This window comes from Microtus oregoni, unplaced genomic scaffold (assembly GCF_018167655.1).
Source record: "Microtus oregoni isolate MIOR12 unplaced genomic scaffold, Mior012 000069F_ref0000032, whole genome shotgun sequence".
NCBI classification, from domain to species: domain Eukaryota; kingdom Metazoa; phylum Chordata; class Mammalia; order Rodentia; family Cricetidae; genus Microtus; species Microtus oregoni.
In genome coordinates, this window is record NW_024543976.1 from 4215517 (window position 1) to 4230830 (window position 15314).

At 51.3% G+C, this 15314-nt stretch overlaps 1 protein-coding gene across 5 annotated transcripts in view; it reads right to left on the reverse strand.

Moving 5' to 3' along the window:
• Camk2a (calcium/calmodulin dependent protein kinase II alpha) overlaps nucleotides 1-15314 on the reverse strand; it is a 63536-nt gene that overhangs the window by 40371 nt on the left and 7851 nt on the right. For all 5 annotated transcript variants that reach the window (XM_041641372.1, XM_041641373.1, XM_041641374.1 and 2 more), the window contains exons 2-3: nucleotides 7624-7718; nucleotides 738-797 (exon numbers count right to left, since the gene is read on the reverse strand). In XM_041641372.1, coding sequence (XP_041497306.1) covers nucleotides 738-797; nucleotides 7624-7718 — 155 coding nt within the window. The remainder of the gene's footprint in view (nucleotides 1-737; nucleotides 798-7623; nucleotides 7719-15314) is intronic.

The window sequence follows — 15314 nt, forward strand, 5'->3', positions numbered from 1 at the left end:
GAACCAGCAGCTTAGCTTCCCCTTTGAGAGCCCATCTCAGGCCTATAAAAGCAGAAGCTGCCATAACACAGGACCCCCAGGTGACAAGACAAGGCCATGCGCCAGTGAAGATGAGGGAAGTGGCTCTGGAAGCAGCTTTCCCACAAAGGTCTCACAGCTGTGCCAATAGAACAGGACCTGACAGCCCTGCTCTTCCCTGACTGGAGGGATCGGCAGACCCAATGCATCCATGCATGCATTGGAGGGGATAGGTAGTGAAACATAAGACAATGAAGTGTGTTTTAGGACCTTCCCTGTGGTCCTGCCACCATGGACCAAGTGTCTCCAGAAGACTGACCTTGGTCTAACTCTGGGGCAGGGGCCAAGCTCCTGAAAGGGCAAGAGAGAGACAGGGGCAGGACTCAGAAGCTGGACAGGGCCATAGATCCAAGCTAACACTGCATGTGGTGGGTCGGGGCGTGGGCCTTGCTGGTCAAGGCCAAGCTTCCCCCTGTCCTATTTTCATCTTTCTTTTTCAGCTTCAAGAGCTTTCCTGAGACAGCTTTTCCGAAGGAGGCTGCTGGCAGCGTGGGAGGGAGGAAGGGTCCTTTTTCTTCACCTTCCCCCAAAGCAAGCTGGTCCTGAACAAGACGCCCCCTTTCGCATCTTCCTCCACAGCCTCCGTCCCCAGAGAAGAAAGTGGCTGCTCCCCGCTACCCCACATTGTACCAGGACCCCCTCACACTCCCGGGGCTCACCGATATTGGGGTGCTTCAACAAACGGCAGATGCGGGCCTCACGCTCCAGCTTCTGGTGATCTGAAATACAGATTCCCACATGAATCCCAGAAATGTTAGACTCCCACCCTGCTTCTACCATCCTTTCCTCTGAAAGGGTGGCCCCGGGGACTGGAAAATGCACACTACATTCCAGGGCTTCTGAGTTCCCAGAAAAGGCAAGTAGGTGGTGGGGACCTAGATGAGTCCCTCTCCCGGTCCAGGCCTCAGTATCCAGGGCTCTTCAAGCACAGCCTTCTCCAACCCCTTCTTGTACGATAGAGCCCAAACACCCTGAGGTCTGGAGCCCGGGTACAACTCCCTGTAACATCCTAGGCCTGCCCTCAAACCCTAACTCCAAGCACTGCAGAGTTTGCCTTTCCTGGGTCCCCTCTGGGAACCACCAGTTCCCTGGGCAGGCAAACCTTATCACCAGCTATGACTCAATCCTACTGTTCCTTGATGTCATTGGTTTCTAGAAGCTTACCCTGACTTTAAGCCTGTAGGGACCCTCCTCTAGGCTACAGAGAGCCAGGCAATGTTTATGTCTCATAGAACCTACATCCTTGGGCAGGGTCTTTGTTGTACCACCTGTATCTGCTTGAAGGCCTGGTACATGCTAATTATTCAAGAAATCACAAATGGATGGATGGATGGATGGATGGATGGACGGATAGATGGGTACATGCATGAATGATGGACAAATGGACGGAGGGATGGATGAGGCAAGCTTCCTAATGTAATTTTTTTTTCAGAAGAGCTGTACCCCAGTAGCCCCCTCCATTTCATAGAACACTGGAAGCCGTGACAGGCATCTCCAAAGACTTACAAGGTAGAATTTGCTGTGTCCCTCCCTTGGGGCTGGCCCAGAGCTGCACACCTACCTGCCAGGACCTCTGTCCAAAACTCCCTGTCCCCCAGCCACCTGTAAGAGCTTGTATAAACTCAACAGACTGTGTGGTTTCAGCCTCAGGCTGCTGGGAACAATCATAGCTACCACCTGGTCAGTGCCTGCCATGGTGGTCTGTGGCACCACCACCCCCATTTCACAGATAAGGACACGTGGCCCAAGCCAGGGGCAGTCTTGGGGCTGCCGTGGCCATTGTGTAGTCTTCAGTTCCCTTTGTGCTGTCTGTCCACAATTCGTTAGTTAATGCTTGCGTTAAAGAAACAAAACATTTAAAGAGAAATTGCTAGCAAATGTGGAATGGAGGTTGAGCACCCTTTGTCCAAAATGCTTAGAAACAGGGACCAAAAGTGTTTGAGATTTGGGGTTTTTGGACTATCTGCATATACAAAATGAGTTGTCTTGGAAAAGAGACTATAAACTAAGCACAGAGTACATGTATGTGAAATATACATGCATCCTAGGGGTAATTTGACTTCAGTACATGTGCTGCCAAAGTCGGCACCTAAAGGCAATTTTATATGATTTTTTCATGGTGTTGTGCATAAAACCCAGTTTTTCCTAGTGTGGAATGTTCCACTTTCCGTATTACATCCATCCTCAAAGTTTGCATTTTCTAGTTGGAGACTCTGAACCTGAATTTACTTGATGCCAGGCACAGGGCTAAGCATTTGCTTACCTTTCAAGCACTCCTTAGGGGATACTGTCACTGTTCTGACTTCACAGAGGAAGAAGAAGCTAAGGACCCAGTCCAGGCGGTGTGATTGGAGCTGGACTTTAAACCCTGTGTTGTACTGTTCTCTGTAACCTGACTCAGGACTCTCCCTTTGGCCTGCCTGTGCCCCAATGAGGAGGTTGGAACACATAGAAGGACACTTAAGCTACAGTTCAAGGCTGACCCAGGACTAAAACCTCACCACAGGATGGCCCCTCCAGAGCAGGTGTGGCGAGGACAGAGAAAGCCCTTCTTTCCCCTGCTCGCTCCTCTAGATCAATTGCTGGCTGCCCTCTGCGGACTGCAGAAGCCACGATCAATGTTGAAATGCGGCTTTCCCATCAGCAATGCAATTAAGTCCAATTCTGATTTGATAGGCTCAGCTCCCCAGCTGACAACCTGCTGCAGGCTACAGGGAGTCGGGATGGGGTGCAAGGCTAGATCAGCTCCACAGACCCGTCTTCTTCCCCCCTCCCTCCCAGTCTCCTTCAGCACGCTCAGAAGTGGTGTGCAGATTCCTAGCAGAGGAGAGGACTCCAACCAGCCCCTGTTCCCCCCCCCCCCCCATAGTTCACCTTCATCCACAGCAGAACTAGAGATCTGCAGAGGCAAGGCCCAGCCTATCAAAAGGAATGGGATCTTCTGGTCCAGACAACACATTCAGAGCGATAGGGTGCAAGTCTAAATGACGTGACATGTCCCCCTGACATACTAGACAGGGGGTGGGACCAAACACTGGTCACAAACCGGTCATCCCTGTCTGATTACCAGACCTCCTTGCTGGAACTGCCAAATCCTTGGTTTTAAGACTCTGTCGCCAGCCGCAGGCATGGCACAGCTGCCCTGCATGCTGCCTTTCCCTGTTTAGCCATACCCATCTGCTGCATGGGAACAGAATGTTGTTCAGGATTTTCTAGCCCTGTTGATAAAGTTTTCATTTGCTAATGCACCGAGATGCATGTTCTCTTGATTGTTCTTGCTCTGTTGTGTATAGGAAGAGAAAGGCAGACCTGGTGATAAAGGAGTAGTCCCCTCTTCAATGTCACTGATCAAGGCAGCCAGTCCCTTTCAGAACTTAGAGCTCTGAGGACCTCGCTTCTAGACTGAGCAACTCCTCATCCTAGGTATTTGACTCTGGTGGTTAAGGCCTTTGGGGGGGCGGTATATAAATAAACCGCTGCTCCTCCTGGGTATCCAACAGACTAACAGCTTCCCAACGTGTTATGATCCAACTCTAGGCTATATCATCTGAGCCACAAAGTCCAGTTACACTGACTTTTTTTCTGGCCTGGCGTATATTTCTGTTTTGTTTGTTTGTTTTTCAAGACATGGTTTCTCTCTGTAGGAACTCCCTCTGAAGACCAAGCTGGCCTCAAACTCACAGGGATCTGTCTGTCTCTGCCTTCCAAGTGCGGGGATTAAAAACGTGTGCCACTACCGTCTGGCTATACCATGCTTCTTATCTTAGGGTGTTTGGCTTGCTGTGTCCCCTTCCTAGAGTGTTCCTCCCCTGGGCCTTCTTCTACTGCTTTCCTCCTCCTCAGACAGATGCCAGGACGAAGTCACTTCCTCCGAGAGCTTTCCCAGCTCTCTGCAATGGTCCGTCTGCCCTTCACTCTCCTTCACCAGGTCTGACCTTTCTTTCTTTTAGACTGTCTCTCTATGCTTTAGCCCTAGCTGTTCTAGAACTCACTGTATAGACCAGGCTGGGCTTGAACTCAAAGGTGTGTGCCCCATTCCTCTCTGATTCTCTTGGTAACACACCTCAGTTCTCCCTCTACCTAGTGTATAGGTGTGTTTCATATCTCATTCCCAGGAAAATGGGCCTAGTGGAAACACAACCTTGCCCACTGGTTACTGCCAGGTTCTAGGGGCCTAGCATGGCGTTTCCGAGAGGCTTGTCTAAACCCCTAGCACAGGCAAGCAGCAGAGCTGCCTGTCAGTTCCTGCGAATAACTGCATTGATAATCGGTGTATGACTCAGTCCCAGCCCACAGCGATGAGACATCCAAGGAAGCTTAGAGTCTCCACACACCCTGCCTGGTACCTGAGAACATAGCCCCTAGACCCACGATGACACCTTGGGGACCTTCATCCCGCTTTGGTTGGGTCAACCTCAGGGTATTGAGGCCAAATTGGAGACAGCCTAGTGCCAGGATCCAGACAGTCCCAGTCGGGCCAGGCAGGACCAGAGCCTCGCAAGCACACAGGAGGGCTCCTGCAAACAGGTGAGCACAGGTTTGTAGCAAGAGGGAATGATGAATGGGGGAGGGCACTGGGAGCAAAAAAGGCCCCTCCCCGCCCATCCTGGGATATGAGAGAAATAATCCGAAGACCAGAGGTGTCAGGAGAGTATGGGGAAGACAGACTCATGAACCTCAGAGCCTCCCAAAAGCATTGTAACAGGCATCTTACTGAACCTCATGGCACATGAGCCTGCGCCAGGAGTCTGAGCCTAGAGTCTTAGAAGACCGCCCCTGAGCACTGCACCAACCCCACCTTTATGCCCAGAGTCCCTAAGAGGTCCATCGAGCACCTGGGAGGGTCTAGCCCAGAGCACATGGCTGTCATTTACTATGCCAGGACTTTTGCGGTCCAAAAGCCTCACTGAGACAATTCATCTCCAGGGGGAAGCTCATTTTGTTTCCAAGACTGGAATTCAGGACCAGCAGGGATGTAAACAGGCAAAATCTCTACGTTTCATTTTATTTGCTTGTGGTTTCTTTGAATGACACTTGGAATGTGAAGGTTTTGTTCTTAAGAACTAATTTTAAAATACATATAAAAATACCTCCCGGAGTTGGGAGCTACTTGCTAGAAGAGGCCATGTGGGGTGTGCTAGGGGAAGCCAGGGCTTGCTGGGAGGGGTGGATAGAAGCCCCGGGTGGGTCCGGCTCCTGCCGGGAGCTGCGGGAAGCCATCCCAAAGAGCCAGCAGGGGAGGTTTAGAGAATAGCGCCAAATGTGACAGCTTTAATGCCCCCTGTGGAGGCGAGTGACACAAAGAGACCTGCTAAAGGAGTCTCTGCTCTCCTCCCTGCTGGGGAGAGGGTTCGGTGGCAGCAGACAGCCTGTAGAAAGTTCCCTTACACACCCCTGCTCCTAGCCTCTTAGGCAGGCTTCCTTTCCTCCCAGGAGGTCACGGTCTCAACAGAGAGTCAGAGAGAGAAGGCCTAGGTAGTAGCTGCCGGACACTAACAGTGAGAGCCTCTACTGTCCAAGAATGCTTAGTCACCTTCCCAAACAGGAGTGATGGCCTCTATGTCTCTGTGTCCCCTGAGAAGATAGAACTGCAGCCGCAGCCAGCATGATGCTCCCCTGTCATCTTCCTTCCTGATGCTCTTCTGGAGGGGAAAACTTGACCTGCCTTAACTATAGCCCAGGGTTCTCAACCCACGGGTCATGATCCCTTTGGGGGGGTCGAATGACCCCTTCATGGGGATTGCCTAAGACCATCAGAAAACACAGACATTTACATTGTGATTCATAACAGTAGCAAAATTACAGTTATAAAGTAGCAATGAAAATAACTGTGGGGGTAGCCGGGCGGTGGTGGCGCACGCCTTTAATCCCAGCACTCGAGAGGCAGAGGCAGGCGGATCTCTGTGAGTTCGAGACCAGCCTGGTCTACAAGAGCTAGTTCCAGGACAGGCTCCAAAACCACAGAGAAACCCTGTCTCGAAAAACCACAAAAAAAAAAAAAGAAAAAGAAAAAAAAGAAAATAACTGTGGGGGGGGGGCGGTGTCACCACAACACGAGGAACTGCATTAAAGGGTATCGGCGTCAGGAAGGTTGAGAACCACTGCTCCAGCCCTATCCCCAGGGTCTCGGGAACTGGGGCACAACTAGGCACGTAACAGCTGAAGGCTGTGCCAGGCTGCCAACAGGAAGCAGCACTCTGTTCGGACTTCCTGCCCATCTGCTTCCTTGCCTCTGACTCCAACCCCAGACTTTCTGCAGACCTGGCCTTTTCACACTAGTCATGCCAGATGGGGACCCTCAGAGCCTCTCCTCCTCGCCGGATGCAAAGAAGTAAGTAAATAGAGTGTTGTGGGCCAGACGACAGAGCTGGAGACAAAAGGCAGCAACCACAGCCCAGTCCAGGGCTTGCTGGGAGGCCTGCAGAGAGCAGCGTGATCACCGTGGTACAGCATCCCTAGGACCTTCATAAGCCATGCACCTGCTGGGCCCTCATCCAGACAAAGCTTCAGCCTACTAAACTCTTAGACACACTGTGCCTCTCTCCCAAGATTCTGCACCCATCTCACCCAACAGAATTCTCCTTACACAGGCCTTCAAGGCATCTATTGTGGGGGAGGGCGGGGGGGTTGGCTTATCAATACACTGACTTGGTCACCAACTACTGTCCTAAGCACACAGGAATGACCAGAACTCTTCTGGGCAGAGTTCCCAAACTCCAGTGCCCCTGGACACCTTAAAGATGTAACTTTAACTATTTTAGATTGAAACACGGGCCATCTCTCAGGGTATGGTGCTGCTGCTGGCCAGGGTCATTCTAAGGTTTGGGAGACAATGTTCCTAAAGCCTCTGAAGCTACAATTAGCTGGATGTTCTTTTCAAAAGCAGGCCGCACCTCAGAGCACCTATTCAAAAGCCAGTGCCTCGAAAAACCAAAAAAAAAAAAAAAAAAAAAAAAAAAAAAATCAAAAGCCAGTGCCCTGGGAGCAGAGCCACGGACAGTTCTCAGGTAGCACAGAGGCCTGGCGAGGGTGCTGTCCTGGGTGCTGAGCCCAGAGCAGTGGGTGAGTCCTGTTCACTCAACCAGGGATTAAACAAGGAGCCAAAGTGGGGCACATAGTGAAGTGAGCCCGGGGAACAGCTACGTGGAAATCAAAAACAGTGGAAAGAGAAAAATGCAGACTGAGCAGAAGGCAAGAATACTGCTCCGAGGATGTGACCCTGAGTAGAGACCTGGGAAGAGCAAAGGGGCTGCCCATAGAAGGAGCCAGGCTAAACAGAGTTACAGAGGTTGGGTGGCAAGCCATGGAGGACATGGTAGAGGGGAAAGGAGAGGGAATACCATGGAGGGCTTGACCTATGTGAGAGACACTGAAACCCCTAGCCTGGATTTCCTGAGGAAGGATCTATTCTCATCACACTCTCAGAAGGAAGAGCTTCCTAGCCTGCCAGCAGCATCTCCCAGAAGTCAAGCTCGGGGTTCGGGTCCAGGGCGAGAGCGATAGCAGAGTGGAAAACAGGCAGTGGGCAGGCAGCCCGGAACCCACCTCGGGCTGAGAGCTTCTTGGTGTTGATGATCTTGGCAGCATACTCCTGGCCAGCCAGCACCTTCACACACCTGCGCACCACGGAGAAAGCTCCCCTGGAAGACAGAGAACAGTATGGCACAGCCTGAGACCTGTGTCCACAGGCTACCAAGAGCTCCTACAGCTGAACTGTGAAAGAAGCGAGACCCCTTCATCAGAGTCATCTATGTCACGAGAGCTGCAGGGCCTGGCTTACAGCAGCACTGGTCAGGAAGATCCAGAGAGGGGCCCAGATCCTTGGTCTCATGCAAGATGAGCCCTCCGGGTCTATAAAAGTTAGGTCACCAAGTTATAAAACGTTAGAAGCCTGGAGTGAGAACCACAGAATCTGGGTCTCGGAGAATCTTTAGAGCTTTGTTCTTAGAACAAGTAACACATCACACAGCTCCAGGTTCAAAGGAGGTAAATATGTAGACCTGGAAACATCCTGCCTCCACTCCAAGGCCCCAGCCCGCAAACTGTCCTCTTTACCATGGCCTCCATTGCTGGGGCCTGGAGTCCTTCCTTGCAGACCTCGCCTCACACACAGCACCAGGTAGGTATACTGTTCTGTTTTCTCCTTTCTGCTGTTAACTTAGTTTTCCCTTTGAGACAGGGTCTGACCGTGTAGCCCTGGCTGGTCGAGAACTCAAATCCACCCGCCTTTGCCTCCCCAGTGCTGGGATCAGAAGTGTATGCTAACATGTTCTCTGCTTCTTGATCTGTTGTGATGTGAACAGACTATTGTGTGTGCTACTTCCACAAACTAAGACACTTTGCCGTGTCTGCCTAGGCACAAAACAGTAAAACCCCCTGAAACTGTGAGCCAAATTAAATCTTTCTCTCTGAAGCTGCTTGTCAGGCAATTTTGTCATAGATATATAAAAAAATTTCTAATATAGTATATACATTTTATATATATATAATCTCTAATATAGTATATATATAATCTCTAATATAGCATATATAAATCTCTAATATAATATATATATACTATATTAGAGATTTTTTGTATTAGTGATATATATATAATGTACACACACATACATATATATATATGGAAACCAATTTTCTCTGCCTTTGTCAATGTGGTGTGTTACCAAGCTTTTTTGTATTTGCTGGTAAGAGGGAATGCCAATTTGACACAGATTCAGTTTTGTACATGTGTGTGGTGTGCGCACATGTATGTTGTGATGTGTGTGCTCGTGCAAGCCCTGTGGAGCCGGACCAGGATGTCAGAAGTCTTCTGCTGCTCCTTGCCTTATTGCCTTGAGATACTGTCTCTCATGAACTGGGGACTGGATGTTTTAGCTAAGCTGGCTGCCCATCAGATTCTCAGGGTGCCATGAAGCCCCCGTGTAGAAAAAGCTTACCTGGTATTAGCCATCCCCCCACAGTACTGGCCACCAAATAAAGGAGGACTAACCAGTCCTCCTGCTGTCTGTACACCCGTGGAATGTCTCCCAAGTCACTCCTGTGCCCCCAGTGCTGGGACTAAGGACATATGTAGCAGTGTTTGGCTGCTTTATTTCAAAAGAGTTTGAGCACAGAGCCAAAGAAAACTAGTTTGAGGGCTGGATTTGAGCTTGAGCTACCATTTTTGTGCATAATAAAGGCCATCTTGTCAACCCCTCACAAGACCACAGAAAAGTGTCACCATCATCACTGTCCTCACACCAGTGACCAGAAGAAAGAGCCTGGGATGACTTCTCAGATGCGAGTGTGCTGTCATTTGGACAAATCATCTAGACACAGTGCAAAAACCACAATCCAGAGGCCTCCTGTGTGGAGCACGGATCAAGGTGCTGAGCTCCAGGGTGCAGCTCCATGTAGATTGCTCGAGTTCACACTGCACTCACAAGCAGAGCTGTACCTGGGCCTCACACATTTGCGCTTCTGGATTTTTAATGCCGGCACTGAGTACTCGCCCAGCTTCCTTTTGGCCATGCTCAGTTCCTGATAGCCTCCAAACTTCCACCCCTACACCTAAAATGATGGGCATGCCCAAGCCACAGGGTGCTTAGATGATTCCTGTGAACCCTGTTATCTGGAAAGCCGGGTCATAGTCTCTCTTCTTGTCGTTAACATGTGAAGCAGGGGCGATGGCAAGTGGACCCCGAGGAAGCCTGCAGCCTGGCATAGATCCCAGATGAGCACACTCTAGCTGCCTCAACACAGGGCAGCAAGAAGTAAGTGGGCAGAAAAGGACAAGGAAGAAAGGAATGGCCAGGATCACGTGTATACCAAAGGCATCACACAGTAATGGTTCTTCCCTGGGACATCACAGTCTACCTGCTCATCACCAATAAGAAAGCAGAGACACCCCAGGCACCTCCTTGAGACACTGCCTCTACTACAGGGCCTCCACTGTACTACATGAAGCCCCCACATAGGAAAAGCTTACCTGCTGTTAGCCATCCCCCACATACTGGCCACCAAATAAAGGTGGCTTCTTTTATGCTAACCTGTCCTCCTGCTGCCTATACCCCCGTGGAAAGTCTTTTTTTTTTTGCCCGTGGAAAGTTTTGCAAGTCATTTATTGCTGTCATCTAGAGTTGGGGCAGAGTTGCAGGTTCAGGGCTCCATTCCACAACACTATGCCCTCACTTCAGGTGCCAACTGTAGGAAATGGTTCCCCGGGTTGCCCGTGCTCCTGTACAACTTTGCTAACAACTGGAAGTTCTTACTGCTGTTCTCAAATTAAAGGATTTTCTATGATAGCTTCAAGAACTCAGGAAAGCACGTTTGCGCGTTTGTTATACAATCTAAGACATGGTGAAGAATACAGATGAGCAGCTGGGGAGAGGAACAGAGGCCAGAGCCTGGGAGATTGGAGCTTAGCGCCACCCCACCCCCACCCCCGGAGCTGAGATATGCCACTGCCGCCACTCGGTGTCCTTACCCCTGCACGTAGGGTCTTTGTGGCGACTTTGCCACGTTACTGTGGCCAGTCACTAATTTGATTTCCAGTCTCATCTCCCCAGAGAACGGAGAATGAGGCTGAAGATTCCAAGCGTCCAATCAGAGCTTGGTTTTTCTGCTGGCCACCTCCATACTGAAACCCACCACGAGTCACCCCATAAGAGCCAAAGATGTTTCCAGCATCTGGAAATCCCAGGGGGAATTAAGAGGTTTGTGTCGGGAACTGGGGTCAAAGACAGCAACAAATACTCCAGTCACTCCTGTTACTCAGGAAACTGCAAGAGTTTTAGGAGCCCTGCACCAAAAAGCAGGTAAGAAGACTAAATGTGCACTCTATTCTATCAGCCTACTGATCCCACTCCGCCCCTGACCTGGCCCTTGTGGGAGCTGCTTACCCACTCTCTCGTCTTTCCTACCCAACTAACGAGTTCCTATGTCTAGCACTTAGTACTTAGTACCCAACACAGCACCGGGAATCTAACATGCAGCACTTGGTACCCAGTGTCAGTACCACTAACTAGCACCTCCATAAACAGAACTTGCAAGATGAGGCAGGGATTTTAAACAACAGAGAAAGGAACAGAAATGAGGCAGGAAGTCAGGAGCATTGGGGACAGAAATGGGCATCTGAGGATGAGGAGACAACAGGTATTTCAGAGGCTTCCATCTCACCTAGGCAGGGGAATGAACCTGAGAGCCATTACAAGGTTCCTGCCCAGCTGTAGACCTTGACTCCTATGAAGTCTTAAAGGGAAGTGTCTCGGTGACCTCTTCTGGAAAGGCTTCTGAGCTGCCTAGAGATGGTAGGGCCTTGCCTTGCTCACCAGTAACTGGCCCACAGTGGGTTCACAGCTAGACCTCCATTAGGGTGAGTCAGGAGGATGTAATCAATTGCAACATTAAAATGAGAGGGGGGGGGATTTTAACTCTCTCCTCTGCAGGCAGTTGTCTCCTATCCTAGTTCATATTCTCCCCCTGGAATCAGGTTGACAGGGCCATGGAACAGGCTGGGTGCAGGAAGCTTCGCGGAACCCAAGGAGCAGGGGCCCAGGAGTGAGATCTATTGAATAAGAACAGCACAGCTTTTCTGTGAACCAGGAAATGGCTACGCAGGGATGCTGAGCCCCACAGAGGACATCCTTAGCATGCCGCCCCTGGGCAGAGATGCATAGCCTTCCTCTGGTACACTCCCCAAGTCAGGGCCCAGCTCCTGGCTCCAGGATAAAGATGCTCTCAAGTCCAGGTACTGCTAGACTCCTCTTGATACCACAACAACCTGAAGAAATCAGAATTATGAACCCCACTTCACACACAGAACCAGAAACTGCAGCTCCAAGTGAGAAGGAATGCGCAGCAGTAAAGGGAACATAGGGTTCTCCAGCCTTTCCTCCTGGCTCCTCTAAAGGCAGAGAGGGGTGCGGAGCCTTCAAGAGCTGGGACTATAGCTCACAGAGGTCCCATCCAGGCTGCCCCCTACTGACCGTGTGACTTGGAACTTAGCCTCTGATTCTCTTTCTCCCCTAAAGAGGGCAGTGGCAGCATCACTCTGAGTGCTCCCAGAGACTGGGCGAGGTGGTCATTTCAGAGCACTTAACCACAGATCATAAGACACAGATGGGGTTCCATCTACACAGAGGAAGGCTCCCTTCCTGTCATGCGCAGAGTGTGTGTGTGTGTGGGGGGGGGGAATCAGACAAACAGGGTAGACAAGAGTCAGGGAGCCAAATTGAGAGCGAGGCAGCCAGCCGGCGGCTCTCACTTCTGCTTCTTTCATCTTTTGTTTAGAAAAAAGCGTGTTTGTTCGTTCTCATCTTGCATGAGAAGTGACCGCAGCCCCGGAAGCCTTGGCAAATGGAGGAGGGCTCTGAGCTGAGCGGAGGCCAGCAGGTGGGCAGGCAGGCCAAGGCCTAGCAGCAGAAAGACAGGCAGAGCAGGAGCATCAAAGAGGCCAAGATGGAGACAGTAGGGGGAAGAAGTGGCCCCGGAGGAGGAAGAAGTGATGCGGGAGTGGGGAGGAGGGAAGGTCTTGAGAATACCTGTGGAAGTGTTCCTGGGTTCCTGATCGGGGGAGGGGGCTGTTAGCCCAAGAACAGGACTGTTCTGGGTGCAGGGGCAGGGGTAGACAGTGTCTCTGAGTGCAAAGGGGGGGGGAAGTGGAACATTGTTCCCAGGCACAAGGAGACAGGTGCTAACAATCACCCGGCTCTAGCTGGGTCTGTGATACCACGAGGTCCTAGGTATGATGCAGCACAGGTGTTTCACTCTCAATTTATCCATCTAACCGAGAGATAAAGTCAGGGAGAGGTGTGTGTGAGAGACAAAGACACCAGGCATCAGAGAGAGGAACTTTCAGAACTTGGATGGGGTGGGCCCCACGGGCTTCAGTTTCTTCATTGACAACGCAAGGCTAGGGGAAGATTGCGGCTCAATGGCACAGAGACCTGTCTGACCTCGGTACTGTATCCTAGTCAAGGGCTCCTGCCTATCATGCAGGCAAATGCAGTTCTAAGCAAGAGCAGTCAACCCGAGTTCAAACCACCATCACCGTTCAGCCCCTTGCTAGCCGGTGATGTCATCTTGGTCTGTCTGCCTCCTCCCCCATAAAATGCAGGCAATAGAGTCCCCACCCTGAGCAGTTGCTTCAAGGATTCAATGCGATAATGAGGCAGACAATGTGTTCAGCAGGAGTCCCTGGAGTATAGTAAATGCTCAAGAAAGGATGCCTTGTATGGGCTTCATTACATCAAGAGGATGAAAACAGCCTCATCGGAAACAAAATGGACCCTGTCTCCTGAGTTGGGGGAAAAGGAGGGGGGCCCTGACAAAGGGGGAAGGGGCCTCTCCCCAGGGCTAAGGAGGCCCCCCTGAGTGTGTTCATCAGGAGTGAGGCCTCATCCAGCACCCTGCGTTCTCGGCACCAAGACCCAGCAAAGCGGGTCTACTTGACTGCCGAAAATGTGGGAACGTGCTAACGGGCTGTAAAGAGCGGCTCGCACAGGGAAATTGTTTTCTGGCTGACTAGCCGAGCTGATGTCCTGGTGTCCTGGTGTCCTGGGTGTGGCTGACTGCCAGCCACAGGTGCGTGCAATCATCTCTGGCCTAGAACCCCCTCGAAGGGTTGCCATGGCAGCCGGGGGGCGGGGCAGCGCCAAGGGAAATGAGAAGTCCCGAATCCTTGCCCAGCTTGATTACAAGCTGACTTATCCTGGCGGGCCTGTTTCCCTATGTGAAAGAGGGCTATGACGGATCCTAACACTAACTTCCTCCTGGAAAACCCAAGACAGGTCACTTTCCCTTCTTACGGAGTTCTTTGGGGTCTCAGCAGAGAGGACCATTTCTGGGGGAGGGGGCTTTCTGGGTGCAGCCTTCTCACGGATTTGCCCTGCACTCTGCACCCTTGGAGTCTACTTGTCTGGCATCCTCAGAGTCCTCGGGACTTCCCTTCATTGGCAGCTTTCACAAATACCCCTCCCCCCACCCCCCATAAAGTAAAGCAACCGCCGTCCTCTCAACTCAGCAGCCTGGTTGCCTGATTCCCCCTTCCTTCATGCTGCCAAACTTCCAGAACAAATGTCCGACATCCGCTGCCTTGTCTTCCCACCTCCCACACTCCGGGAACCCACCGCAATCTGGTCACCGCCCCCAAAGCTCCATGGAAGAAATGCTTATGCCAGGCTCGCCCACCCAGTGCCTCCCCTTCCCCCAGCCCTGGCAGCACCCCTATGGGCCTAATCTGCCTCGCCTGCTCCACCCTATGGGTCCTGGGTACCCTGAACACCTGACTCAGTGGTTCATCCGCACCCACAGTACTTCTTCCTGCCCATTCCCAATCAACCGCCACTCCTTATTCTCTCTGCTTCTGTCCGCTTGCCATTTCCTCCTCCGGTCCTGCCTGGCTATTAGCTGGACCGCCAGGAAGGCTCTAGGCTTTGATGAGCCCATTTACAATGTCATTAAAACGATTCTGTGTATGGGATGCTCTGGGCAAAGACTGCATTCTTCTTTAGCTTCACAAAGGAGCCCGTGACTCCCGCAAAGGGTTGGATCCATTCTAACCATTACCCTGAGATCTATAAGCATGGACTCCTCCTGCCTTTAGAATCTTAGTACCATCCTTGGAGCTCTTCATTCTCCTGCTCAAATGCTAGCTACATGGCAGGTGTCTTCCGACCAGTCCCTCCTCCAAACCTCCCTCTGTCAAGATCTGCAAAACTACCACCTCTCTGGGTCAATCTGAGGTCATCTCAGAAGGACCCTGATACAGTACAGATGGACCTACTGTCTGGGATAGGATTCAAACCTAGTCCTATTGTTCTCAGTAACTTAGCTGAGGCAAGCTAATCTGACTGCCCGGGATGTGGCGCTCAGAGCAGGTACAGTTAAAATATCTATAGGTTGGCAAAGAGTTACGGTTGGCCACCAGCGTGGTGTCACCTGTTAGATGACACAGTGTGGGACCTATGTGGCTAGGTGCGGAACTGGCATGTCCAGTGTATCTTATTATTAGAAAGGTCAATAGGTAAGGAAACGGAGTCAAGAAAACTTGGACCAGGCTTTCTGATTCCATCCACTGCTCTTCAATACCCTACATGGTTGGGGTAGGGGAGAGCGCTGGCTTTAGGTCCACAGCTGTGCTTTAAGTCTGTGAGAAATAGGCAAAAGTCTCTTTAGAAAAAGAGAGCAGTGCCGGGCGGTGGTGGCGCACGCCTTTAATCCCAGCACTCAGGAGGCAGAGGCAGGCGGATCTCTGT